General features: G+C 36.5%; 1 protein-coding gene across 1 annotated transcript in view; it reads right to left on the bottom strand.

Moving 5' to 3' along the window:
• Positions 1-26,701, bottom strand: part of IntS8 (integrator complex subunit 8) — a 232,475-nt gene that overhangs the window by 43,252 nt on the left and 162,522 nt on the right. The window contains exon 19 of the mRNA XM_090368890.1: positions 1,167-1,266. Within this exon, the coding sequence (XP_090225016.1) occupies positions 1,167-1,266 (100 nt within the window). The remainder of the gene's footprint in view (positions 1-1,166; positions 1,267-26,701) is intronic.

Genomic DNA, 26,701 nt, shown 5'->3' with positions numbered 1-26,701 from the left:
AGTCATAAAATAACACAATTCAAACCTGCAGCACAGAAAGTCAAAAATATTATATTATAAGTACTTAGTGCTGTACTTCAGATGATTTCAACGTCGTTAACAAGGGCCAGCTGTCAAAATGCAGCAAAAAGTAAGGCCTCTGTTTCTAACATGAAATATACGTAGCACGTGGTAAAAAGATACCAGGTTTTTAGTTTATTGTTAATGTTCAAAAGCCAGGTTAATATATAATATACTATATATATATATATATATATATATATATATATATATATATATTTATAGTATGTTATATATCCTTATATAATATAGTATATATAATATTATACATACAAATTAAACAGAATACATTTTTATTTTTAACTTTCCTTAAACTAGGTATAAAAATGTAAAAATAAATAAAAAGAAAATGAATTTACAGTAAACTTTTCTTTTTCAACTTTTAATATGGCATTCATAACAGTGGCATACAGTTTCCTCTCTAACAATGTTTGGATTATTCTATTTTATTTACTGTGTGTGCATCCTTAAGCACAAATAAAAGAACATTCTAAACTGACTGTTGCCTCTTCAAACTATAATTACAAGTTAATTGAGTCTATATATTGTTTAGTAACCTTACATAAATGAGTTACTGGTAAGTATGTACTACTGTGTATAAAATAAACAAATTAAAAACATTTAAATTTTAAAAACCAATGCAGCGTTTTTTTTAACCTGTAATCAACAGGAAAAAAATATTTTTTTACAAAATCTAAAACTTTGAATTGTAAAATTGTCAAAATTATTAAAATAAAAATAATTTTAGCAATTCCTCAATTCAGACTTTTATATTTTAAACAATATCAATAAAGCTTTGAGGTCTACACTTCTTCAAACTATTAAAATAACATATTTAGAGGCAATTTTACATTATTATAAACTTGATTTATTTCCATGTCTATTATTGTAATTTCATGCTAATTTGCTACTCAAATCCATTTTATATATGGAAAAATGTGCTTGTTAAGATCCATCAGGAACTAAACTTCCTGCTGTAACACTGTACTTATGGGAAAAGGTTATTCAATAGTGCAAATTTGACCAAAACAAGCTTTTTTTTTTCAGAAGTGCATCACTCATGTTAGTTAGAGCAAAACAGTTGTATTATAAACCATTGTATTTACCTGGTCATAATAGCATGTAAGGCCTCCCTAGGAATCTCTTTTATAACTCCAGAACCTGATCGTTTATGCGGACCAGTATTGTTGCTAAAAATTGGGAGCACTATATATAATATTATACACACAAATTAGTTTATTACAAATTAAACAGAATGCATTTTTATTTTTAACTTTCCTTAAACTAGGTATATAAATAAAAACAAAATGAATTTACAGTAAACTTTTCTTCTTCAACTTTTAATATGGCATTCATAACAGTAGCATACAGTTTTTTAAAACAATTTCGGAATTTTAATTCAAATAGGCAAACTTGCACATTTTTAAGTGTTAATTCCAAATCTGTAATTGATTTTGCCTATTAAGGCAACTTTTTGCACAAAATGAAAACAAAAAAAAAAGTACCAAAGAAGTCACAGCCTTTTAACACACTAGTAAAAAAAAAAGATAGAAAGATAAAACAAAATATATAAAAAAGTATATAATATTGGTGTAAACATACCATAGACAACTCTTAAACAAAAACCTACGTAAGTAGTGTGAAGGGCATCATTTTATCTGTATCTCATATTGTGCTCTTCCTTCACAACGAGTTTCCATGTAGACTTGTTACATGGAAATGTAACAAGTCTACATGGAATGTAACAAGTCTACCTCGAATAAGTAACGCTTCACTAAAAGAGAAGACTTGTTACATTTAATTTTACTTAAATATTATCACAGTGCTGCTATGGATAAAGGGATGGTTGAGTGGGAGAAGACAGAGTGGTAATCAATGGACACTGCTCTTCGTGGGCTAATGTTATTAGTGGAGTCCCCCAGGGTTTGGTGTTGGGCCCATTGTTGTTGTCTATATTTATCAATGATATTGATGAAGGTATATCAGGCTTAATGTCCAAGTTTGCAGACAATACGAAGGTTGGCAGGGTTGTTAATGACAGTATGCTACTGCAATAGGATCTGAAAAAGTTGGGCAGATGGGCTGAGAGGTGGTAACTGAAGTTTAAAACTGAAAAATGCAAAGTACTGCATATGGATAGCAGTAACCCTACATATCAACTGTGTGGTACTACACTCAGAGTAGTGGAGAATGAAAAGCACCAGGTGGGGGTAATTATGCAGTCAGATGTGAAGTTTTCTGAGCAGTGTAGACAGGGTGCCAGAGCAGCTTATGAGGTCTTGTCAATGATATGCAGGAATTTTGCTAGCAGGGATAAGGAGGTAATTATCCCCTTGTATAAGGCAATGGTCAGGTCACACCTCCAGCACTGCATACAGGTCTGGAGGCCTCATTTTAGGAAGGATGTGGAGCTGTTGGAACAAGTACAGAGAAAGTCAACGAGATTAGTGAGGGGAACAAAAGGTTGCTCTTACAGAGAATGGCTTAAATTCTGCAAATTGTAGTGTCTGGAGACTAGGCACCTGCGAGGTGATCTAACTAAGGTGTATAAAGTCTTGAATGGTTTGAGCAAGTTGATGGGATTCTTCCTCTTGCTCAGATTGTGCACCTGAAGGGGAGCATAAATTAAAGTTGAGGAAAGACAGTTGTCGAATAGATGTGCAGAAATTTGCCTTTAGCCAGAGGGTGGTCGATTGCTGGAACAAACTTCCATGTGTCGTTGTGGAAGTTGACAGCTTAAATAAATTCAAGGCAGAACTAGACAAATGTTTGGAGAGAATTGATGGGTGAAATGGAATTTTTTTTTTTTTTTATTTGGCTTATGTATAAGCTTTAATTTATTTTTGGGATTTGAGGTGGTACAGTTTGTGTGGCAGCCATTGCAGCCATTGGTGCTGAGTAACACTATTTCCAGTCTAGATGCATCAGTCAGTCTGAGTCAAGGATTTATCCATGCTACACTTGTGTTTGACTGAGTAAAAACTTAAAATCTGGCATGCTGTGCAAGTGTGTAAATAGTGTGGATAATTTTTGTTTTGTTTGTAGCAAAGTGACATTTACATCACAGAAGCGTGCCAGTACTCTGATGATAAAAATGTATACAACTGTTATTTTGGCCGCAACGTTGGGGACAAAGGCAAAAGCTGGGTGCTGATAATTGTTGCAATACTTGTGCTTCTAATTTCCACAGCTGGTTAAATAAAATAGGCCGCTCAATGCCTTTTGCCATGTCTATGATATGGAGGGAGCCTTCAGATCATATAACTGACTTATTTTTGTATGATGTCTGTCACCTGTTCAGCAAGGGATTTCCAAGAAGAAAATGTGGCCCTTAAGCTACCCGAATAATACCATCTGCTATTTGACTGGCATCCCATAGAGAAGGACTTCCTGTTCATGAGCCACCAGCTGAATATGTTTTAGAATCTGAAGAAAAGTCAGGTGCTGGCCAAGATAAATCACCTGAACCTTCCACATCAGATCCTAATCTTATTTTCAATTCCCTCTCTACACAGCCACACAAAATTATGTCAAATGAATTAAATTATCTTATCAGAGATCTTGATTTACCAAAAAATAAGGCAGAACTTTTAGGCTCAAAATGCAACAGTGCAATCACCTTCAAGATAATGTTAAAGTGTCTGTATACTGGTGCTACCAAAAGGATTTAACCCAGTTTTTTCAAAATGGAAAATAATCTTCTTGTCTGCACTGACATCAATGGTTTAATGGACTCATTTAACATTGACAACAATCCTCAAGAATGGAGACTCTTTGTAGATTCTTCTAAACTGAATTTAAAAGCAGTGCTACTACATAATGGCAATGTTCTACCATCAATTCCAATAGGCCATGCAGTTCATATGAAAGAATCATCTTATTAAATCCATTAACTACAAGGAGTATCAATGGCAGATTTACAGTGACTTAAAAAGTTACCGCTACCTTGTTAGGCATGCAGCAGGAAACACAAAATTTTGCTGTTTTATTTGCAAATGGGACAGTAGACCACAGTCTTCTTATTACACAAGAAAAGACTGACCTTCAAGGCAATCACTAGATCCAGGGATAAATGTGCATTACAGTCCACCAGATGAGCCAAGCAAAATCCTCCCCTACACATAAAATTGGGATTTACAAAACAATCTGTTAAGGCCATGGGTCGAGATGGGCCAGCTTTCAAATACCAAGTAAAATTTCCAAGACTTAGTAAGGCCAAAATAAAGGAAGGCACATTCATTGGCCCACAGATACAGAACCTTCTCAAGGACAAAAACTTTGACCAGATCCTCCATGGTGATGAGAAAGTGGCCTGGGATGCTTTCAAACTTGTAGCAACAACATTTTTTGGGAAACAACAAAGCAGATAACTATAAACAGCATGTGAGAAACCTTCTGCCATCATACCCCAAATTAGCTGCAACATATCATTAAAAATACACTTTCTTCATCCCATTTCGATTTTTACCCAGACAACTGTGGCACATTAAGTAATGAGCATGGCAAGGTTCCATCAGGATATCCTGGTGATAGAGAAGCAATACAAAGGAAAATAGAACTCTACAATGCTGGCTGATTATTGCTGGACTGTGACAAGAGATGCTGCAGATGTGGGGTACAAACAACAGGCGAAGAAGAAGCGTAGTGTGAATCAAGCGATTTTATGTATTTTGCTGATTAATGTGATTTAATTTTTTTTTCAATAGCTAAAAATGTATCAATTATTATTTTAAACTGTTTTGTAAAGTTTTTTTTTTATAATATAACATGTTTTTTCAATATAAGATATATAAAAACAGTTGGTGGATGTTCTTTATTTATTTCATTTTAGGCCTATGTAGCGCATTTTAAAGAATATAAGACATAAAGAGTATTTTCAAAACTTGAGCAAAATAATTTTTTTAATGCTGATTTCTTAACTCTGCACATGCAAAACAATACAGAAAAAATACTTTCCCCAAAAAAATATTGAAAATTTATTGACCAGTGTAATTCATTGACAGGACACAATGGGCTTTCCTGGTCACCTTTCTGGACTGCTCAGAGAACTTCATATCCATCTATATCATACATACTCCAAGGTGGGATTGAATCATAAACAGTAGAGGAATAAAGATCTCTTTCTTTCTCTACTATTTTTAATTCAATCCCACCAAGCATATGAGTTATTTTGGGGTTGCTATTCCTGAAATGTAAAACCTTGCATTTTGTAGTATTAAAACATAACTGCCACCTTTCTGACCACACTTGAAGCCTGTTCAAGTTGTTCTGAAGGAGTATTCAGATGATACATAGATTAGGAGAGTAATCACTCTCCCAATCTTTGTATCATCTGAAAATTTTGACATCACGCACTTTCATAAATGCACTGTTTATGAAAACCAAAAATGACAGTGGTGAAGAACCAAGTGAACCCCACTGTGACACTGCATCATTCAGAAAAATATCCATTAATCACAAATCTCTGCCTCCTGCGTTCCACCTTAGCATCTTTTCTACGATCCCCACCTATTTCAGCTTATACAGTAAATTCTCATGAGGGACCAAGTCAAATACCTTTTTAAAGTCCAAATAAAAAATATTGAATTACTTCCTGCATGTAGCTCATAAGTAACTGTGTCAAAATAGCTAACCAGGTAAATTAAACATGATTTTTCCTTAACAAAACCATATTGTATGTTCTTCAGAATGCCATTTCTACCTAAATAAATCTACCTAAATTAAACTGCACCCTTATTCATTGCCTCCAAGATTTTCCCAACCATTACAGCCAGACTTACCCACCTGTAGTTACTTCACTCTTAGAGCCACCTTTATGTACTGGTGAAACATTGCACTTCTCCAATCCAAAGGAATCTCTCCTTAGTCTAATTATACCCTTATAATTAACCTTAATGGTACAATGCATTCTCTAACCACTTCCTTCAAACATTACTGGATATGTGCCATAAACTCCAGGAACCTCACTTGCCTTTAGGCTCAAAAGTTTTTCTAACAAACAATCATCTGTAATTTCGATACCATTAACTTCATATATCTCATCCTCACTACCACAGCCTTTACTCATCGAGATGAGTATTTTATCAGTAAAGATCAATGCAAAGTGCCTATTCAATTGATCAACATCAGCTGGGTTATCTAACACTTTCTCACACCCACATTACCCAAGGGTTCAATCTGATTCATTTTCTTCTTCTTTGTATTCACATACATGAAGAATTCCTTGTCTCTGTTCTTTATTTCTTTAGCCAGTACTTTCTTGTACTCAGCCTTTGCCATTCTACCCTTTTCTGTCATATGATTGTAAATCAACCTGTAGCTGTTGTAGGCTTCAATACTTTTCACAGCTCTGTAACTTTCCCATGCCATCTTTTTCTGCTTTGGACTTGACAGCCCAGTATTCATCCATCTCAACATCCTCCTCATGCCATACTTTCTTAATGGTATATTTATATGCATTCATGGTTTCTGTGATTACTGCTTTAAAGATATTCCATAATTCTAATGTATTCACCATGATTTATGGATACCATGTAGTGTTTTAAACTGTTGCAGTCCCCTTTTCTGAAATTAAAACCCATGCCTTTAATAAGCGCAACATTTTTCTTAAATCTTCCAACTAACAACTGCATTATCACTTCTTGCCAACGGTTCCTGTAGTGCAAGCCCTGTGATATTATCTGATTTGTGAATAATGATCAAGTCTGGAATACTCTAACCGCTAGTATTTTCTCTAAAATGCTGGTGAAAGAAGTAGGCATTGAGTTTATTTAAAAGTTTTGATCCTCATGGTGAGTTTCCTTCCCACTTACTCCAATCAATTAGGGAAAAATTGAAATCAACCATAATAAGACACTCGTGTTTGCTCACCCATTCCATACTATTCACAATCTTCTGCTCTGTACATTACTACCATTCTCATTATACCTTTGCTTCCAACTAACTCACACCACGCAGATTCTCTGTGGTATATGCAACTTCTGAATCTGTGAAAGTGCTTTTTTTAAAATTCAGGCTGCTTTTGATAAGGTGTATGACTCCGCCACCACTCTGATCTTCCTTATCTTTCTTAAATACATTGTGCATACCATAGTTAAACTCATTATTCTATATTTCTTTTTACTGTTGGATGACACCGCATTTCCATTAGGCCTATTATGTCAGCTAACCCAACCAGGAGTTCAAATTCACTCATTTTATTGAAAACACTCCTGATTACTGTAAATACAGTTAAGGCTAAGTTATTATTATATAGTTTACCATCCTAAGATACCCCCTCAAAGTTATTTAAGCCTGTTTTCCTAGCAAAAACATCTGTTCGTTTGAAACAATACTATTAGAACTCTTTGCCAATAACAGCTATTGCTGTTGCTGTTATTTGGTTTTTAGGAGCATTAGCAACTAAGGCCATATTGCCTCCTCCGTATTTGGTGCCTTTCTGCCTCCTCCGTATTTGGTGGATCACAGGCTCGAACCCCAGTCTAATCAAGAGGCGTGTGCTACGCACTGCTGCTCCTGCCCACCTGGCTATGGAGGTGCCATCAGCTATTGCAGCAACAAGCAAAATTCTTGAGTGTGCGAGCATTACTTTGACCCATATCATCAGATAAACACGTCTATATTACCCACACCCCAAGTAGCAGTTTTCCTGAACCATTAAGGTGTCCTCATGGTTAGTGGCAAAAACACTTGCACTATCTTTGTTCAAATGAATTCTGTCTACAAAATAAATTCTTTCGACCTATAAATGTGGGCCACACTGATAAAAAAATTTTACCCCAAAAGCCTTGCAGAGTCCCTCAAGTCTAGAATTAATCCACAGGGCTTTCAGCCTATTTTGTCCTATTCTGTCTGGGCATAATTGCACACATACACATTCTCACCTAACTCAGGAATATTTTCAGCATGGTCCTATATTTAACCAATAAATCGTCAGCTTGTGTTTGTTTAATATTGTAAGTCCCCACATGAACAATAATGCTCTCTTTTCTCACCTTAAAATCTGATAATCTGCTGGTAACATCATTAATTGTTATTCCCGGCAAACCACCCTTAGTCCACCTATCCTTATTACAAAAAATGTAACCCACTTTCCTGACAATAGTCTCCCAGTGAAACTAAACCTGCTTGAACCAAAGCAGTATGCACTTGACTGTTCTATCCTGGGACCTCAATCGGAGTGCATCACTTCACAAGTGACTACATATTTGAGTCCCTGATGAGCTTCCACTTTTATTTTTTCTTAGGGCAAGAACTCATTTCTTCAGTAACGGAAATTCATCTCATAATGTGCCATGTTTTAATTTGAGATCAGTACACTTCTTACATTGTGTGCAAAGAAAAGAATTGTCAGTTGAACTTGGTTGTTTATTATACTGAGATTAGAATACATGACAGGGATTATATAAGCAACAAATTCTTGAAAGTGGATCTTGCAACAACCATTATTTAGGTAAGATTTGAACTTAGAAAATATTACAGAATTTAAATTAGCAAAATAATACACCATTCAAATTAACAAAATATCATACCAGTTAAAATTTAATCTTACCAAGTTACTGAAAAGAATGAATCAGCAGAAATACTTATAAATTTACAAAATATTGTAAAAATAATTTCGCAAAATTGCTGAAATCATAGAATTAAAGATATTAAAACTTACAAGATAATTTAAACAAATTAAGGAAATAAAAATTAGTCTATGTAGATCCCTGATTTAATCCCTTATAATTAATCCGCTGGAGCTAACAACAATATGTTCACTCTCTGTGACTGCCACTTGCAGTAAAATATATAGTGTGTTTCAATTGAAAGGCAAGGTCTATTATGCTTATTTACAGGTTTAAGTTATTTGTCGATCTGGAACTTTTTTTTTTATCACATTTGGACAGAAATTTTTTTATGTTTTTAAGCTTGTCACTGAGCTCTCAATGAAGAATCTCCACTCCATTCTGATGGCCCACACTCAGTGCACCGTTCTCTTCTGCACTACAGCAGAAGAGAACATAAGGGATTCTTCCTTGCAGTAGAGGACAATGAATTATCATTTTGTTTTTTTTTTAATGGAATATTACCAAAGTGATTTTAAAGGTGATCAGTAACTGAGTAATTTTATTAACTATAAAATAATATAGTTAAAAAACATACATTAACATAGAAAATTATTAAAGAGTAGATGTCTGCACTGCCAGTACATTCCTCCTTTATATAACTGCTTGAATTTCGATGTTTTTTGATTGGTTAGATTTATTCTTGAAAAATGGGTAAAATCCAAAAACAGGCAATTTCAAGATGCTGAGTTGTCAGGTTTTGAACAATGCAATGGTATTAATCTGGGAAGTATTTAAAGAGGTAACCATTGTAAAGAGTTTTGGGAGGTATTTCCATTTTTGCAAGAGAAATTATGGAAAAGTATTATGTGAACCAACTGTGTGGTACTACACTTAGGGTGGTAGAAAATGAAAAAGACCTGGGAGTAATTGTGCAGTCAGATATTAGCATTAGCATTAGCATTAGTAGAGGCATTTGATGCAAGAAAGCAAGCTTATGCAGCATCAGCCAAAAAAAAAAAAAAAAAAAGTAACATAAATAAATAAAAATAACCACTTCCACTTCACCCCTCTGTTCGTTCGAAATACCTGTCCAGCTGAGCCTTAAACTTATTTAGGCTATCAACTTCCACGACAAGGGATGGAAGTCTGTTCCACCCACCAACCACCCGCTGGCTAAAGGCAAATTTCCGCACATCTATCCTACATCTGTCTTTCCTCAATTTGAATTTATGCCCTCTCAGGTGATTTTTCTGAGCTAGAGGAAGAATCCCATCAGCATTGAGCATGCTCAAACCATTCAAGGCTTTGTACACCTCTATCAGATCACCCCGCTGGTGCCTAGTTTCCAGACACTGTAATTTGCAAAACTTAAGCCTTTCTTCGTAAGAGAACCCCTTTGTCCCATTCACCAATCTAGTTGCCCTTCTCTGTACTCGTTCCAGCAGCTCTACATCCTTCCTGAAATGAGGCCTCCAGGCCTGTATACAGTACTCTAGGTGTGGCCTGACCATTGCCTTATACAAGGGAATAATCACCTCCTTATCCCTGCTAGAAAAATTCCTATATATCATTGACAATACACCATGAGCTACTCTTGCAGCTCGTCTGCACTGCTCAGAGAACTTCATATCTGCCTGCACCACCACCCCCAGGTCCCTTTCATTCTCTACCACTGTCAGTGTAGTACCACAGAGTTGATACGTTGCTCTGGGGTTGCTGTTTCCCATATGTAGTACTTTACATTTGTCAATGTTAAACTTCATTTGCCACCTCGAAGCCCATCTGCTCAACCTTTCCAAATCCTGTTGCAGCAGCATAGTGTCAGTAGTGTCCTTGACAACCCTGCCAACCTTCGTATCGTCTGCAAACTTGGACATTAAGCCTGATATACCATCATCAATATCATTTATAAATACAGAAAACAATAAAGGCCCCAATACTGAACCCTGAGGGACTCCACTAATAACATTAGTCCACGATGAGCAGTGTCCATTGATTACCACTCTCTGTCTTCTCCCCCTCAACCACCCCTTTATCCATAGCAGCAACTTGCCTCCAATGCCACACTGCTCCAATTTGTGCAGCAGTCTTCCATGTGCAACAGTATCAAAAGCCTTTCTAAGATCCAAGTATATAATATCAAAGTTATTCCCTGCATCCAGTTCTTTTGTGACTGCATCATAGTATCCAATCAAATTGGTCAGGCAAGACTTCCCCTTAACAAAACCATGCTGTGTCCTAGCTATAACTGAAGTCTTGTCTAGATGATCCTGCAGTGCTTCTTTCACCAGTGCCTCCATTAATTTTCCGGGAACAGAAGTTAAACTCACAGGTCTATAATTACTTGTGTCAGCCTTTGATCCCCCTTTGTGAATTGGGGTCACATTTGCACATCTCCAGTCAATGGGTACCTCCCCTGAGTCCAAGGAAGCTCTCATAATTATGGCTAAGGGTTTGCTTACCTCCTTTGCTGCCTCCTTTAATATAACTGGATAGATCCCATCCACCCCAGGTGCCTTTCTTGTGTTTATCTTCAACAATTTCTCCTCCACTTTGCTCTCAGTTATTACAAGATTCTCTAGCTTACTGCTAGAGTTGAATACACCTCTGGCATTCCCCTCGCTGAATAACTCCTCATGTGTGAATGTCGATGCAAAATATTCATTTAGTTTGTTAGCTACCCGAGCAGGGTCATCAACAGTTGACCCATCGATCTCAAGTGGACCAATCTGATTCATCCCCTTCCTTCTAGAGTTTACATAAGTAAAGAACTCTTTGCTGTTTTTCTTCGCATCCCTTGCCAAGGATCTCTCGTAATCTGCCTTCGCCTGCCTAACCTCCTTTGTAACTTGGTTACAGATCAACTTGTATCTATCATAGGCGTCCGTGTCACGTGTTAATTTGTATGTATCCCATGCATTTTTCTTCTCTGCCATATGCCTCATTAGTTCATCTGACAACCATTTAGGCCTAAACCTTGAACAATATTTCTTAGTTGGTATGTAAAGCCTAGTAGCTTCCACGATAAGTTCTTTGAATGCTTCCCATTTTGAATTTGCTGTTGGCAATATCATCAGTTGATCCCACTGTATAGAATTTAAATACTGTCTCAGTCCATTGTAGTCGCCTTTACGAAAGCAATACCCCTTCCCTTTACCCCTAATGGTAGTTACCTCTTTGAGTAACTCCCACTTCAGCACACTGTGATCACTGCCACCAAGTGGTTCATTTATCTGCAGATTCTTAATGCATGAAGAATCACTACTGATAATCAAATCAAGAGTATTACTCCCTCTAGTTGCCTCCCGAACATGCTGATGTAGAAAACAATCATCCAATAAATCCACAAAAGCCTTGCTACTGTGTGAGTGACCAGCCCCCAAATTCCAGTCAATATCTGGGAAATTAAAATCCCCCATTATAAGACTCTCTGATTTACTGGCCCACTCTATTTCTCCGAACAGTTTCTTATTATACTCATCAGAGTCATTAGGCCTATAGCACACTCCTACTCTCAATTTTGATCTCCCAATGCTTATGTCACACCAAACTGACTCGACACTGCACTGTCCAGCGATGTCGACTGGCTTCACTTCCTTGGATTTTATGTGTTTTTTAACTAATAGCATAACCCCTCCTCCCTTCCTATCCTGTCTATCCTTTCTGTAGACATTGTACTCCCCAAATTCCAGTTCTGCATTTCTTATATCTGTGTGACACCACGTCTCTGAAATCCCCACAATATCTGCCTTTGATGTTTTGAGCAATACCTCAAATTCATCAAATTTATTTACTAAACTCCTAGCATTGGTGTACACACAAGTATACATGCACCTGTTCTTTTTCTTAGCTACCCTAACACAACCCATGTGTTTACTTGTACCCCAATGATTCCCAGCAGTCTCTGAAATATCCTGCATCTTATTTTCCAGGCTGCGGCTCATTCCAATAGAAGCAGTGCAAGAATCACTTTCACCTCTGCCAGTGGCTACTGTTAATCTATTAGTCCTTGTATCCCCCCAATCTAGCAGTTTTCCGACCCACCTAACATTGCCTCGATAGCATCAGCAAACATTCTTGCACCCTTTCTATTTAAGTGTATCCCATCCCTGTAGAAGCAGTCTCTCCTGTTAACAAGTACAGACCAGGCTGAAAAAAATTCTACCCCTTGAGCCCTGCACAATCTTTCCAGGGCCGAATTGATTGACAGGGCTCTCATCATATACTCCCTCCTATCGTGTCTGGGCAGAATTGCAGACACTTTCAATTTCAACCCTAATTCACGGCTTTTTTTCATCAGTGACCTGTACTTGTCAAGTAATTCCGCCGGTCTCCTACTCTTAATGTCATTAGTGCCAACGTGTACAACTATATCACCTTTTGTGCCCTTAAAAGATGATATCCGCTCTACAACGTCATCAACTTTTGCCCCTGGCAGACATACCCTGGTCCTATTCCACCTATCCTTTTTACAAAGCATGTTTCCCGTTTCCCTGACAATAGAGTCACCAACAACTACTAGTTCCTTTGGGACCAGCGCATTCTGCCTTGGGGGTTGCCGCTGTGTTCCGCGATGACCAAGTGCAAGCTCTGGCATTGGTGTGGGCAGCTGAGAGCTTGATGGGCCCCTCACTTGTAATCCTTCGAGGGCATCCACCCTATCCTTCAAGCTCTCATATAGGCCCATAACAACGCTGAGTTGTCGCCTTATCTCCTTACACTCCTTGCATCGCACACACACAAAGACATCCCCCATGGCAGTATCATGTCCCATACTTGACTGCTCCGCAAACATCAAGCAAATAGTGCATCTTACAAGGCTGTGATTCAGAGGACAACTGCCCCCCTCAGTTCTCCCCTGGGCCACAGCATTCCCATTAGCTTGAGCCCTTTGCTTTGCTGCTCTGGTTTGAGTCATGATTTAGAGTTACTTTCAATAAAATTTCGATTTCTGTACAAAATTAAATCCTAAACTTGTATCCAAACACAGTTATAACGCTATATTTATGTTTCAGTAACGAGTGTTATCTACGGAATATTTACGTTTCAGTAACGAGTGTTATCTACGAAATATTTACGTTTCAGTAACGAGTGTTATCTGCGAAATCCCTTTATATAACTTTCGTATCAAGTTATGTATTAATTATTTGTTTTTACTAATTATTTATGTTACGTAACCTAAGTGGTTATATGTATAATTAATTATGTTAAATAAAATTAATTATATTACGTTTGTAATCTAAGTCGTTATATGTATTTATTTAAACGTACAATTTAACTGCTAACGAAGTTCAACTAACGCTATCTAGTACGGTATATCATATCACAAAGGCGGGAAAATTACGAACGGTTAGCGGAGTTGAAACACGTGGAAACCTTTACCGATACTTTTATGCAATTACAAGGCCGAGTAAAGAATAAATACACCAAATTAATCAGAAAATCACAAAATAATGTTATACTACTAAATTTAAATCAAAAGTTTTAGAAAAACAATAATTTCAAATCAATAAATAAGAAAAATCCACTTAGCGGCTTTGAAAACGACCGTCTGTAGTAGCCTCGTCAGCAGGCTACTACAGTTTGAAGGCATATGAAGTTTTATGACCCCATGACCTGCTCTGGCAGACAGGCTACCAGAGCAGGTCATGGGGTTTTGTCAATGATATACAGGAATTTTGCTAGCAGGGAAAAGGAGGTGATTATCCCTTTGAATAAGGCAATGGTCAGGTCAGGCCATGCCTTTTAGGAAGGATATAGATTTGCTTGAGCATGTACAGAGAAGGGCAACAAGATTGGTGAGGGGGAATGAAGGGGTCCTCTTACCAAGAGAGGCTAGTTTTTTTTTTTAGCAGTATTAGCAACTAAGGCCATATTGCTCCGGGGATATGTGGTGGTCATTCCCTGACCTTTCCACATCCTCCGTATTTGGTGGTCACAGGCTCGAACCCTGGTCTAATCAAGAAGCGTGTGCTACGCACTGCTGCTCCTGCCCACCTGGCTATAGAGGTGCCCCCAAGAGAGGCTTAATTAATTTCTGCAAATTGCAGCGGCTGGAGAATAGGCACCTGCGAGGTGATCTGTTGAGGTGTATAAGGCCTTGAATGGGTTGAGCACGCTGAATTCTGATGGGATTCTTCCACTTGCTCAGATTACGAACCTAAAGGGGCATAAATTCAAATTGAGAAAAGACAGCTGTAGAATAGATGTGCAGCAATTTGCCTTTAGCCAGTTGGTGGTTAATTGCTGGAACATACTTCCGTCTGTCATTGTGGAAGTTGATAGTTTAAATAAATTCAAGGAGGAACTGACAAACTTTTAGATGGAATGGTTGTGTGAATTTATTTTTCTTTGGCTGATGCTACATAAGCTCATACGCTTGCTTTCTTGCATCACATGCCTCTATTACTATTACTACTATTACTAATTCAATTGAATGGGAATAGTTCACGAATCTAAAAAGTGTAAAAACTAAATGGTAAATGTTCAGAGAAGTAATTCTAGAAGCTAGTTAATTGAATTTCTTAAATTGCTGCTAAGTACAGTACAAGTATTAGGAACAATAATACTCATCACGGTGACATGGCCAGGAGTTTTACATTAAGGCAGGAAAATTATACATGTGATTAAAAACTCGGAAAAGGAAAAGTTATGTAGGAAATTAGAAGTTACACAAAAATTAAAAAGCATATAAAAATGAAATTATAATAAATATGAAAATATAAAGAGAAAAAAAATATATGAATGTCATAGCATAAATCAAGAACAATTAAAAAATAAAGGCAGGGAAGTTGAATTAAAATCAAACCATGGATTTTGATCAAACAAATGTAGGTGAGAAACAATTGTTGTTCCTGATCAAAAAAGAGGTGGATGGCTGGTGTCGATTTTAAGAAATCTGGCACAGTTTAATTTTAAGAAATCTGGCACAGTTTAATTTTAAGAAATCTGGCACAGGCTAATTCCAAGATTAGCATTAGTTGAGGCATATGATGCAAGAAAGCAAGCTTATACAGCATCAGCCAAAAAAAAAAAAAAAAAAACTTCCAATTTCACCCATCCGGCCACTCCAAATGTTTGTCTATTTCAGCCTTAAATTTATTTAAGCTATCAACTTCCACAACAACAGATCGAAGTCTGTTCCAGCAATCAACTACCTGTTGGCTAAAGGAAAACTTCCGCGCATTTTTCTACAACTGTCTTTCCTCAATTTGAATCTGTTCCCTCAGGTTATTAGTCTGAGCAAGTGGAAGCATCCCATCAGCACTGAGCCTGCTCAAACCATTCAAGGCCTTACACAACAATCAGATCACCTCACAGGTGCCTAGTCTCCAAATGCTACAACTTGCAGAACTTAAGCTTCATAAGTGCACCCTCACCAATCTTGTTGCCCTTCTCTGTACTCGTTCTAGCAACTCTACATCCTTCCTAAAATGAGGCCTCCAGACCTGTACACAGTACTCAAGGTGTGGCCTGACCATTGCCTTATACAAAGGGATAATCACCTCCTTGTCTCTGCTAGCAAAATTCCTATATAGCATTGATAAAATTCCATGACCTGCTCTGGCAGCACATCTGCACTGCTCAGAGAACTTCATATCTGACTGCACAATTACTCCCAGGTCTTTTTCATTCTTCACCTCCTTGAGTGTAGTACCACAGAGTTGGTACGTTTCTCTTGGGTTACTGCTACCCATATGCAGTACTCTGCATTTGCCAATGTTAAAATTCAGTTGCCACTTCTCAGCCCATCTCGCTAAATTTTCTAGATCCTGTTGCAGTAGCATACTGTCTTTAGTGTCATTAACAACCTTGCCAACCTTTGTATTATCTGCTACAGTACAGTACAAGTGCAAACTTGGACATTAAGTTAACCATATCAATGAAATAGGAAACTCAGACACCAACCATTAAGTTCAATTATTACTATAAACCAAAATGTTGATACAAAAATATAATAAAAATTAAAAATTATATTTACAATAAATATAACTGATATAATCTACCATAAAATAAAATATGATAACTGTATTTATATTAAAATAAAATAAAATAAAACTTACATAATTTACCAGAAAATTAAAACATCCCATAAAACATACGCGTGATTAAAAGCGATAAAACCTGTAGCTTACAGAAGCGTCGGCTTCCTTCATGTCAGTTTTATTTTATTGTAAATACAGTTATGATATTTTATTTTATGGTAGATTATATCAGTTTTATTTATTGTAAATATAATTTTTAATTTTATTATATTTTTGTATCAACATTTTGGTTTACAGTAATAATTGAACTTAATGGTTGGTGTATGAGTTTCCTATTTCGTTGACATGAGTTTTCCCAACCTCAGAGGCCTTTTTCGGGATTAAGTTAACCAGTGACTCAATTATTTTTCTCGGAACAGAAGTTAAGCTAACAGTTCTATGATTATTTGCGTCACCCTTTGAACCCTCTTTGTGAATTTGGGATACATTTGCACATCTCCAGTCCATAGGGACCTCCCCTGACTCTAAGGATGCTCTCATAATTAAAGCTAAGGGTTTGCTTACTTCCTTTGCTGCCTCCTTTAATATAACTGGATAGATCCCACCCACCCCAAGTGCCTTCCTTATGTTTAACTTCAACAAATTCTCCTCCACTTTGCTCTCAATTATCACAAAATCACTTAGCTCCTTGTTAGCATTTGGTAAACTTCTGGCATTCCCCTCCTTGAATAACTCCTTGTGTGAATGTAAATGCAATATACTCATTCAGTTTATCAGCTACTTGAGCAGGATCATCAATAGTCAAACCATCTATGTTAAATGGAAATGGACCAACCTGATTCATCCTTCTAGAGTTTACATAAGTAAAGAACTCTTTGCTGTTTTTCTTTGCGCCCTTTGCCAAAGATTTCTCGTAATCTGCCTTCGTCTGCCTAACCTCCTTTGTGACTTGATTACAGACTAGCTTATATCTTTCGAAGGCTTCTGCGTTGCCTGATAATTTATATGCATCCCATGCATTTTTCTTCTCTGCCATGAGCCTCATTAATTCATCTGACATCCATTTAGGCCTGAACCTTGAACAGTATTTCTTAGTTGGTATGAAAAGCCTAGTAGCCTCCAAGATTAAGTCCCTGAAGGCTTCCCATTTAGAATTCACCATTGGTAATATCAGTTGATTCCACTCTATAGAATTTAAAAACTGTCTGAGATCTCTGTAGTCACCTTTACAAAAACAAAAACCCTTCCCTTTACCCTTGATCGTAGTTACATCTTTAAGTAAAGCCAACATCAGTACACTCTGATCACTGTCACCTAGTGGTTCCTTTATCTGCAAATTCCCAATGCATGAATAATCACTGCTGATAATCAAATCAAGGGTATTACTCCCTCTGGTTGCCTTTCGAACATGTTGCTATAGAAAACAGTCCTCCAATAAATCCACAAAAGTCTTGCTAGCATGCAGGTGACCAACGCACAAGTTCCAGTCAATATCTAAAAAGTTAAAGTCCCCCATTACATGATTTTCTGGCCCATTCCATTTCTCTGCACAACTGTTCATTGTTCTCATCAGAGTCATTAGGCCTATAACATACTCGTACTCTCATTTTTCCTTTCCCAGTGTTTATGTCACACCAAACACTCAACATTGCACTGTCCACCCATGGCAACTGGATGCACTCCCTTAGATTTTATGTGTTTCTTAACTAACAGCATAACCCCCTCCTCCCCTCCTACACTGTCTGTCCTTTCTGTACACATTGTACTCTCCAAATTCCAATTCTGCACTGCTTATATCTGTGTGACGCAACCATGACTCTGATATCCCAACAATATCTGCCTTTGATGCCTTGATGAGCACTTCAAATTCATCAATTTTATTTGCTATACTTCTAGGATTAGTGTACATGCAAATATACATGCACTTGTTCTTACTCTTAGTTACCCTAACACAACCCATGTATTTACTTGTTCCATGATGACTCCCAGCAGCTCTTGAAATCCCCAGCAACTTGATCTCTAGGCTGCTCATTACAATAGAAGCAGAGTAAGAATCACTTTCCCTTCAGCCTGCGGCTACCGTTAATCGTTTATTCTGTAAATCCCCCCAAACTAGCAGTTTTCCGACCCACCTGACAATACCTCGATAGCATCAGCAAATATTCTTGCACCCTTTCTGTTTAAATGTATTCCATCCCTGTAGAAGCTGTCTCTTTTTAGCAAGCACAGACCTCACTGGAAAAAATTCTACCCCGTGAGCCTTGCACAGATGCAGCAGTGCCTGTATTTTAGGAAGTGCCTGGGCAGGTAGGAAACAATTGCAAAGTTTTAGCCAGTTGTATTTGAGGATTAGTGTGGGGTCAGACCTCAAGGATGGCAGAGGGTTTTGTCACTGACAGAAATCCAAGATGTTCGGGGCATTTATCACTCCTTTGAACATTTTTACTGTAGTCATGAAATGCTTGATGTCAATTAACCTAGGGAGCCTAGGTACATTAAGTAGCTCATCCATGTCAGTAGTTCTCAATTGAGGGGGTTGCCAATGCTTATTTGTGGTCTATTTCAGGGTCCAGTATTCACATGCGAACACTTGTTTTTGAAGTGAGGCCAGAAAATATAACCAAATTTCAGTAGCGTATAAAATAACCAGATAAACAGTGGTTTGAAGATATCTAGTAGTGGCTGCAGCATCATTGGAATGAAGTAAGTGTTGTTCATTCTCCAGTGTGTATGCATCAAATCCGTGTGTATGCATCAAATCTCAGCTTTGGATCAAAACAGACAGTGAGGTCCTTTTGGCTGGTAACCACTATTATTGAGCTCGTCACACAAGCTCAATAACTTATCAGACTAATCAGAATTAATCCAAGAAGTGGATGCAGAGAATAACTGTTTGTTTGGGGATTTGTTAGGCACTTCAGCAACTATGGCCATAGTGAGCCAGAGAATAATTGATATAATGATAGTGCATTTATATCTTTGGTAAGGTATTACCAAAAGGCATTCATGATGATACTGTTCATCATGAATGCCTTTTAACACCTGGACAGTATATTGGTGAGAAGGTACTACAATACAAAATGTTAAATAAACTACAGGAGAAAATGGTGAATATAAATAGCTTGTAGCTATTTATATTCTATCCACTATTTATATCCTATCAGAGCAGTGGGTGGATATATCCTATCAGAGCAGTGGGTGGAATCTGCTGCTCTGAGTGGATGGAATCATAAGTGGAGTTTCATAGTATTCCACCCCAGGTCCACTGTTTTTGATATTTTTTAATGACACTGGTGAAGGCTTTATCAAATTTGGTGACAATAGTAAATAACAGTAAAGTATGCCCTTTAATAAGATCTACATAAATTATTCAGTTATTAAATGACAATTAAAGCACAATATTGGTAAATGAAAGATTTACATTTGGAGTAGTAATTCCAGATAATTTTATTTCTTGGAAAACAACAAACTTAAGACACTTAATAATGAAAAAGACTCGGAGTAATTTTGCAATCTGGTATAAACTGGAATATTTATACAGAAAATTTCCTAGCATGGTGATAAAGGGATAACACTACCGAACATGATTTTTACCTCTAGCAAATCAATGGTAGTTTCTGGTCAAGTTTTATGTATAGAATTTAAAATCAATCATAAAAATTTCCCATCATGTCTCAGTTTTAAGATATAGAGAGATAACCAGATTCTGTACAAAGATATCATTACTGTTTGAAATACAATTTTTAAACTTATTAACTTTTGGTTGGTTTTGTTCATTGGGCTAAAAGTTAAGCAAGTACATCATTACTGTTATTGCAATATAGTTAGATAGTATGAAACAGAGCTGTAACACTCAATATGTTCTACGTTGATAATAATATTAGTAAATTACTAAGAGGAGTTTACCTCAATATAGTACGTGGAACACTTCCGTATGATACCCTCCAGAAATTAAAACGGAAAAAACGAAAAAATCGACAACTTACCGGTACATTAAAGTAAAATATAAATAATTAAATAATTAAAGTAAAATATAAATAATTAAATAATCAATTTAACACAATTCAAAATCAATTTAAAACAATTAAAATTCAAATTAACGCAATTAAAAGAATCTAACGAAAATATTCAAAACGAATTTTCCTTCCTGAAGCTGACAATGCTTTTCGACGTGATCACAGGAATGAAAATTACCGAATCAGGCTAAACCTGCAACTTAAATAGTGATTATATGTCTTCACGCATGCGCGTAAAGGTCCACGCATTGGAGATCAAATATGGCCGCCGAATATTAACAGAGTTCTCGTGTAATTTAATTTCAACGGTTTCTGCAATTAATAGTCGCGTATAATTACGTTGAACGTTAAGTATTTTGGCCTCGTTAAATAAAAAAGTATGTTTTTCGTTAATGGCATGAAAGGCTAATTCTGACGCTGCTGAACGAGAAGCACGAACTGAGGCTTCGTGTTGATTTACACGGATATTAAGAGAAAACCGCGTCGAACCCTATAAGACGAGTCGCAATCACCGCAAGAAATGTTGTATACTAGATCATTAATTTGTGTTGCGAACGCCGAAAGAACCGAGCGATTGTTCAGTATAGTGCGTAACTTCCGTATAGGCCTAGCTATAATTTTAAATTTGGTATCTTTAAAGAATCTGTTAAGCTGTTTGTGCCATTGTTCAACATATGGGACAGAAATAAAGTATTTTTTGATATTACCATTGTTGATTGGTGTAGTATTTTGTATCCTATCCTTAGCTTGTACCCTAATTCGATTTATTGTGTTAATGGGATAACCCCTGTTCAAGAATCTGCTAGTTAATATTTGTATTTCTGAGTCCAAAGCAGAATCCGTCGTTGAATATTTATAGGCATTTAGAAATTGATTAAAGATAATCGATCTTTTGTAGGTGAACGGGTGGTAGCTATTATAATGTAGAAGCATACCGGTGTTTGTGGGTTTTCGATAGATGCTAAATTGTATTTTTTTCGAGTCCCGGGTAAGCATGAAATTTAGAAAGTTTAATGACTTAGTATCCGTATCTTCCCTTTCCAATGTAAATTTGAGTCTAGAATGAATATTATTAAACGAATGTAAAATGTCTTGGATAGTACTACTATCGGTAATAACTAGAACATCGTCTAAATACCTCCCATAGTATGTGATACGGGGATGAAAAGGTGTCAAATGTATCTGCTCAATGGTTGAGAGATAGATCTCTGACATTAAGCCACTCAGGCTCAAACCCATTGGTAATCCAAAAATTTGTTTGTACACCTTGTCTCGAAAGGTGATGTAGTTAGCCTCGACTAACAGTTTAATTAAGTGAAAAATTTCCTTAATAGGCAGTTTCGTATAATTAATCGGTGTCGAGTTTTTATTTAACATATCCCAAATAATATCTAATGTGTATTCAACGTTTACATTCGTATATAACGAGGTAACATTTAATGAGAATAAACTGTCATTGTCGCCAAGTCTACAGTCTTTAAGATTATTAAATAATGTATCGTAATTCTTAATCCCAAATTGTATAACCTGTCTAAAGGGTTTTATAATGTTATATACATGTGTGGCTAAGGCTGAAAATGCCGAGTTCCTGTAGGAAACAATAGGTCGAATCGGAAATCCAGGCTTGTGTAATTTTACCTGACCAAAAAGTGCAGGAATATTGTATGTTCTGGACTTCAATTCCTTCAACTGAACCATAGTAATGTAGTCGTTTTTATGGTATGTGGTTAACGTTTTATTGTATTTATTGATTTACCAAATTGGTAAACAGTGCCGGGTCCACTTCACGATAAGTGGAGGTATCAGACACAACTGAATCTAACTTATTAATATAAATCATGTTTATCTAGTATTACCACTGTATCTCCTTTATCTGCCCTCTGTATAATAATGTCCTTATTTTCTCGAAGTTCTCGTAAAGCTGAACTGTCATGTGTATTCAATTTAGGAAGTCGCGTTTCTTTTATGTTATTCACTACTTGGTTAACTTGTTGAATAAATACATCTTTTTGTGGAACATTACGAAGTCCAAATTCAATATCAATTACGCATTGTTTTTTTGGCAGCTTTCGAGGTGGTAAATTATAATTTAATCCTTTGGATAAAAGTGAAATCTGGTCCTGAATTTTAATTGTTTTAAATTGATTTTGAATTGTGTTAAATTGATTATTTAATTATTTATATTTTACTTTAATGTACCGGTAAGTTGTCGATTTTTTCGTTTTTTCCGTTTTAATTTCTGGAGGGTATCATATGGAAGTGTTCCACGTACTATATTGAGGTAAACTCCTCTTATTAATTTACTAATATTGCAATATAGTATATTTTTATTTTGATGCACTTTTCCAGACAAGTCAGTATTTTTGTTAATTTTATCACACCATTCAGCTGTTCAATATATAGTGTATGATAAACTACACTACAAGAATTCACCTTCTGTTCAAATTTACCAATTGTTTTTACTGTTTTTAGGTTAATGCATTGTTAAAATGGAGAAGACAAAGCACTGAACTTGCATCAATCACCCAGACAACTTCTGCTAAGTTTGTGGACACTTGACCCCAAAAACTCAGAGGAAGAAAATATACAATGTCACAAAAGTTGAATATTCATTGTACTTTGGCTGCAAGATCAGTGACCAAGAAAAAAAATGGGCTCTACATATCTGTTGTATTACTTGTACAACGAACTTAAGGCTGTGGTTATATGGCAAGCTGAGAGCATTACCTTTTGCTGTCCCTATGGTGTGGCACGAGCCTAAGAATCATTTCGACGACTGCTATTTCTGCATCACAAAAATAAATGGTATTTCCAAAAAGAGCGAGCACTGCATCAAATATCCAATTATTCCATCAGCAATTAGGCCAGTGCCACATGGTAAAGAACTGCCAGTACCTGTGCCACCAAAATCTTGGGGTATTGGAAGTAATGATGAACGTACAGAAGAAATCGTTTTTCCAGATGTCCTGGAACCAACTACTTCACATGATTTGGACTATGAGCCAGAAAAAGAAAAGGCCCCACACTACACTGAACAAGAAGAATTAAGCGACTTGATCAGAGACTTGGGCTTACCCAAAGAGAAGGCTGAATTACTTGGATCCAGACTACAACAGTGGAACTTATTCGCCAAATGTACAAACATTACAATATACCATAAGCAAAATGAAGAGGTTTCAAGATATTTTGAATTGGAAAACAACATGTGTGTCTGCAAAGATGTTGTTGGTCTTATGCACAAACTGAACATTGATCACAATACCTCTGAATGAAGTTTGTTCATTGATGAGTCAATGCTTACAATAGTATGTCCCAGATTCTTGCTGCTATACGTTACAATGACTATGGTTGGAATATTTGTTGTGATCTCAAAGTGATTGGACTGTTTTTTGGGTTGCAAGGTGGTTTCACTAAATACTGTTGTTTCCTGTGTTTATGGGATAGTCGTGCAACAGCTAAACATTAAGTTATACAACACTTAAACAAGAGAGATGAATATATTCCGGGCAAAAGTAATGTAAAGTATGTTCCATTGGTTGATCCACAAATGTGGATCAACCAGTGGAACAACAAGGGGGAAGAAAAACCAAAAAGATTTTTCTTCTCCCTTTACACATCAAGCTTGGACTGATTAAGAATTTCACTAAGGTACTACATAAAGAAAGCAGAGGATTCGCATATTTACTGAAAATGTTTCCAAATTTATCTCATGCAAAGCTGAAGGAAGGAATTTTCATAGGTCCTCAAATAAGAAAGCTCCTAAAAGATGAAGAATTTCAAAGAAACCTGAATGATGTTGAACTGGCTGCATGGAGAACTTTCAAGACTGTGGTACATGGATTCCTCGGAAAGAGAAAAGAAGAGAACTATGAGCGACTGGTGACAAACTTACTGAAATGTTACAAGAACATGGGGTGCCGAATGTCATTGAAAATGCATTTCCTTCATTCCCATCTGGATTTCTTTCCTGAAAACTAAGCAGATGTCAGTGATAAACAAGAAGAGCGCTTCCACCAGGACGTATCTGCAATGGAAAAATACCAAGGTTGCTGGGACTTTGCCATGATGGAAGATTACTGGTGGTTCCTTAAATGGGAAAGCAATCGGGAGTATAAAAGGAAATCATTGAGCGGGAAACATGTCTAAGTAATATATATTGTGTGTAATAATTACAATCATGTATGCTTTTTTTTTTTTTTTTTTTTTGTTAGTTATTGGTGCATCGGCTTCTGTGGCCATAATGCACCTCCCAAGGGTTTTGCATTTTACTCTGATCCAAGCCCGAGGCAGGATTTAAACCTGCAACCTTTGGGTTGCTAGGCAGGCACTTTGCCCACCTGGTAAGCCCGGTCAGCTCATGTATGTTGATATTGTATTAGTAAATTAATAAGAGGAGTTTACCTCAATATAGTACGTGGAACACTTCCGTATGATACCCTCCAGAAATTAAAACGGAAAAAACGAAAAAATCTACAACTTACCGGTACATAAAAGTAAAATATAAATAATTAAATAATCAATTTAACACAATTCAAAATCAATTCAAAACAATTAAAATTCAAATTAACGCAATTAAAAGAATCTAACGAAAATATTCAAAACGATTTTCCTTCCTGAAGCTGACAATGCTTTTCGACCAACTGTCGTGATCACAGGAATGAAAATTACCGAATCAGGCTAAACCTGCAACTTAAATAGTGATTATGTGTCTTCGCGCATGCGCGTAAAGGTCCACGCATCGGAAATCAAATATGGCCGCCGAACATTAACAGAATTCTCGTGTAATTTAATTTCAACGGTTTCTGCAATTAATAGTCGTGTATAATTACGTTGAACGTTAAGTATTTTGGCCTCGTTAAATAAAAAAGTATGTTTTTCGTTAATGGCATGAAAGGCTAATTCTGACGCTGCTGAACGAGAAGCACGAACTGAGGCTTCGTGTTGATTTACACGGATATTAAGAGAAAACCGCGTCGAACCCTATAAGACGAGTCGCAATCACCGCAAGAAATGTTGTATACTAGATCATTAATTTGTGTTGCGAACGCCGAAAGAACCGAGCGATTGTTCAGTATAGTGTGTAACTTCCGTATAGGCCTAGCTATAATTTTAAATTCGGTATCTTTAAAGAATCTGTTAAGCTGTTTGTGCCACTGTTCAACATATGGGACAGAAATAAAGTATTTTTTGATATTACTATTGTTGATTGGTGCAGTATTTTGTATCCTATCCTTAGCTTGTACCCTAATTCGATTTATTGTGTTAATGGGATAACCCCTGTTCAAGAATCTGCTAGTTAATATTTGTATTTCTGAGTCTAAAGCAGAATCCGTCGTTGAATATTTATAGGCATTTAGAAATTGATTAAAGATAATCGATCTTTTGTAAGTGAACGGGTGGTAGCTATTATAATGTAGAAGCATACCGGTGTTTGTGGGTTTTCGATAGATGCTAAATTGTATTTTTTTCGAGTCCCGGGTAAGCGTGAAATTTAGAAAGTTTAATGACTTAGTATCCGTATCTTCCCTTTCCAATGTAAATTTGAGTCTAGAATGAATATTATTAAACGAATGTAAAATGTCTTGGATAGTACTACTATCGGTAATAACTAGAACATCGTCTAAATACCTCCCATAGTATGTGATACGGGGACGAAAAGGTGTCAAATGTATCTGCTCAATCGTTGAGAGATAGATCTCTGACATTAAGCCACTCAGGCTCAAACCCATTGGTAATCCAAAAATTTGTTTGTACACCTTGTCTCGAAAGGTGATGTAGTTAGCCTCGACTAATAGTTTAATTAAGTGAAAAATCTCCTTTATAGGCAGCTTCGTATAATTAATCGGTGTCGAGTTTTTATTTAACATATCCCAAATAATATCTAATGTGTATTCAACGTTTACATTCGTATATAATGAGGTAACATCTAATGAGAATAAATTGTCATTGTCGCCGAGTCTACAGTCTTTAAGATTATTAAATAATGTATCGTAATTCTTAATCCCAAATTGTATAACCTGTCTAAAAGGTTTTATAATGTTATATACATGTGTGGCTAAGGCTGAAAATGCCGAGGTCCTGTAGGAAA

This window comes from Mastigoproctus giganteus, chromosome 2 (genome assembly GCF_048544385.1).
Source record: "Mastigoproctus giganteus isolate SK-2022 chromosome 2, ASM4854438v1, whole genome shotgun sequence".
Classification (NCBI taxonomy): Eukaryota; Metazoa; Arthropoda; class Arachnida; order Uropygi; family Thelyphonidae; genus Mastigoproctus; species Mastigoproctus giganteus.
Note: the sequence above shows the minus strand (reverse complement) of the source record. Positions and strands in the feature narration are given on the sequence as shown.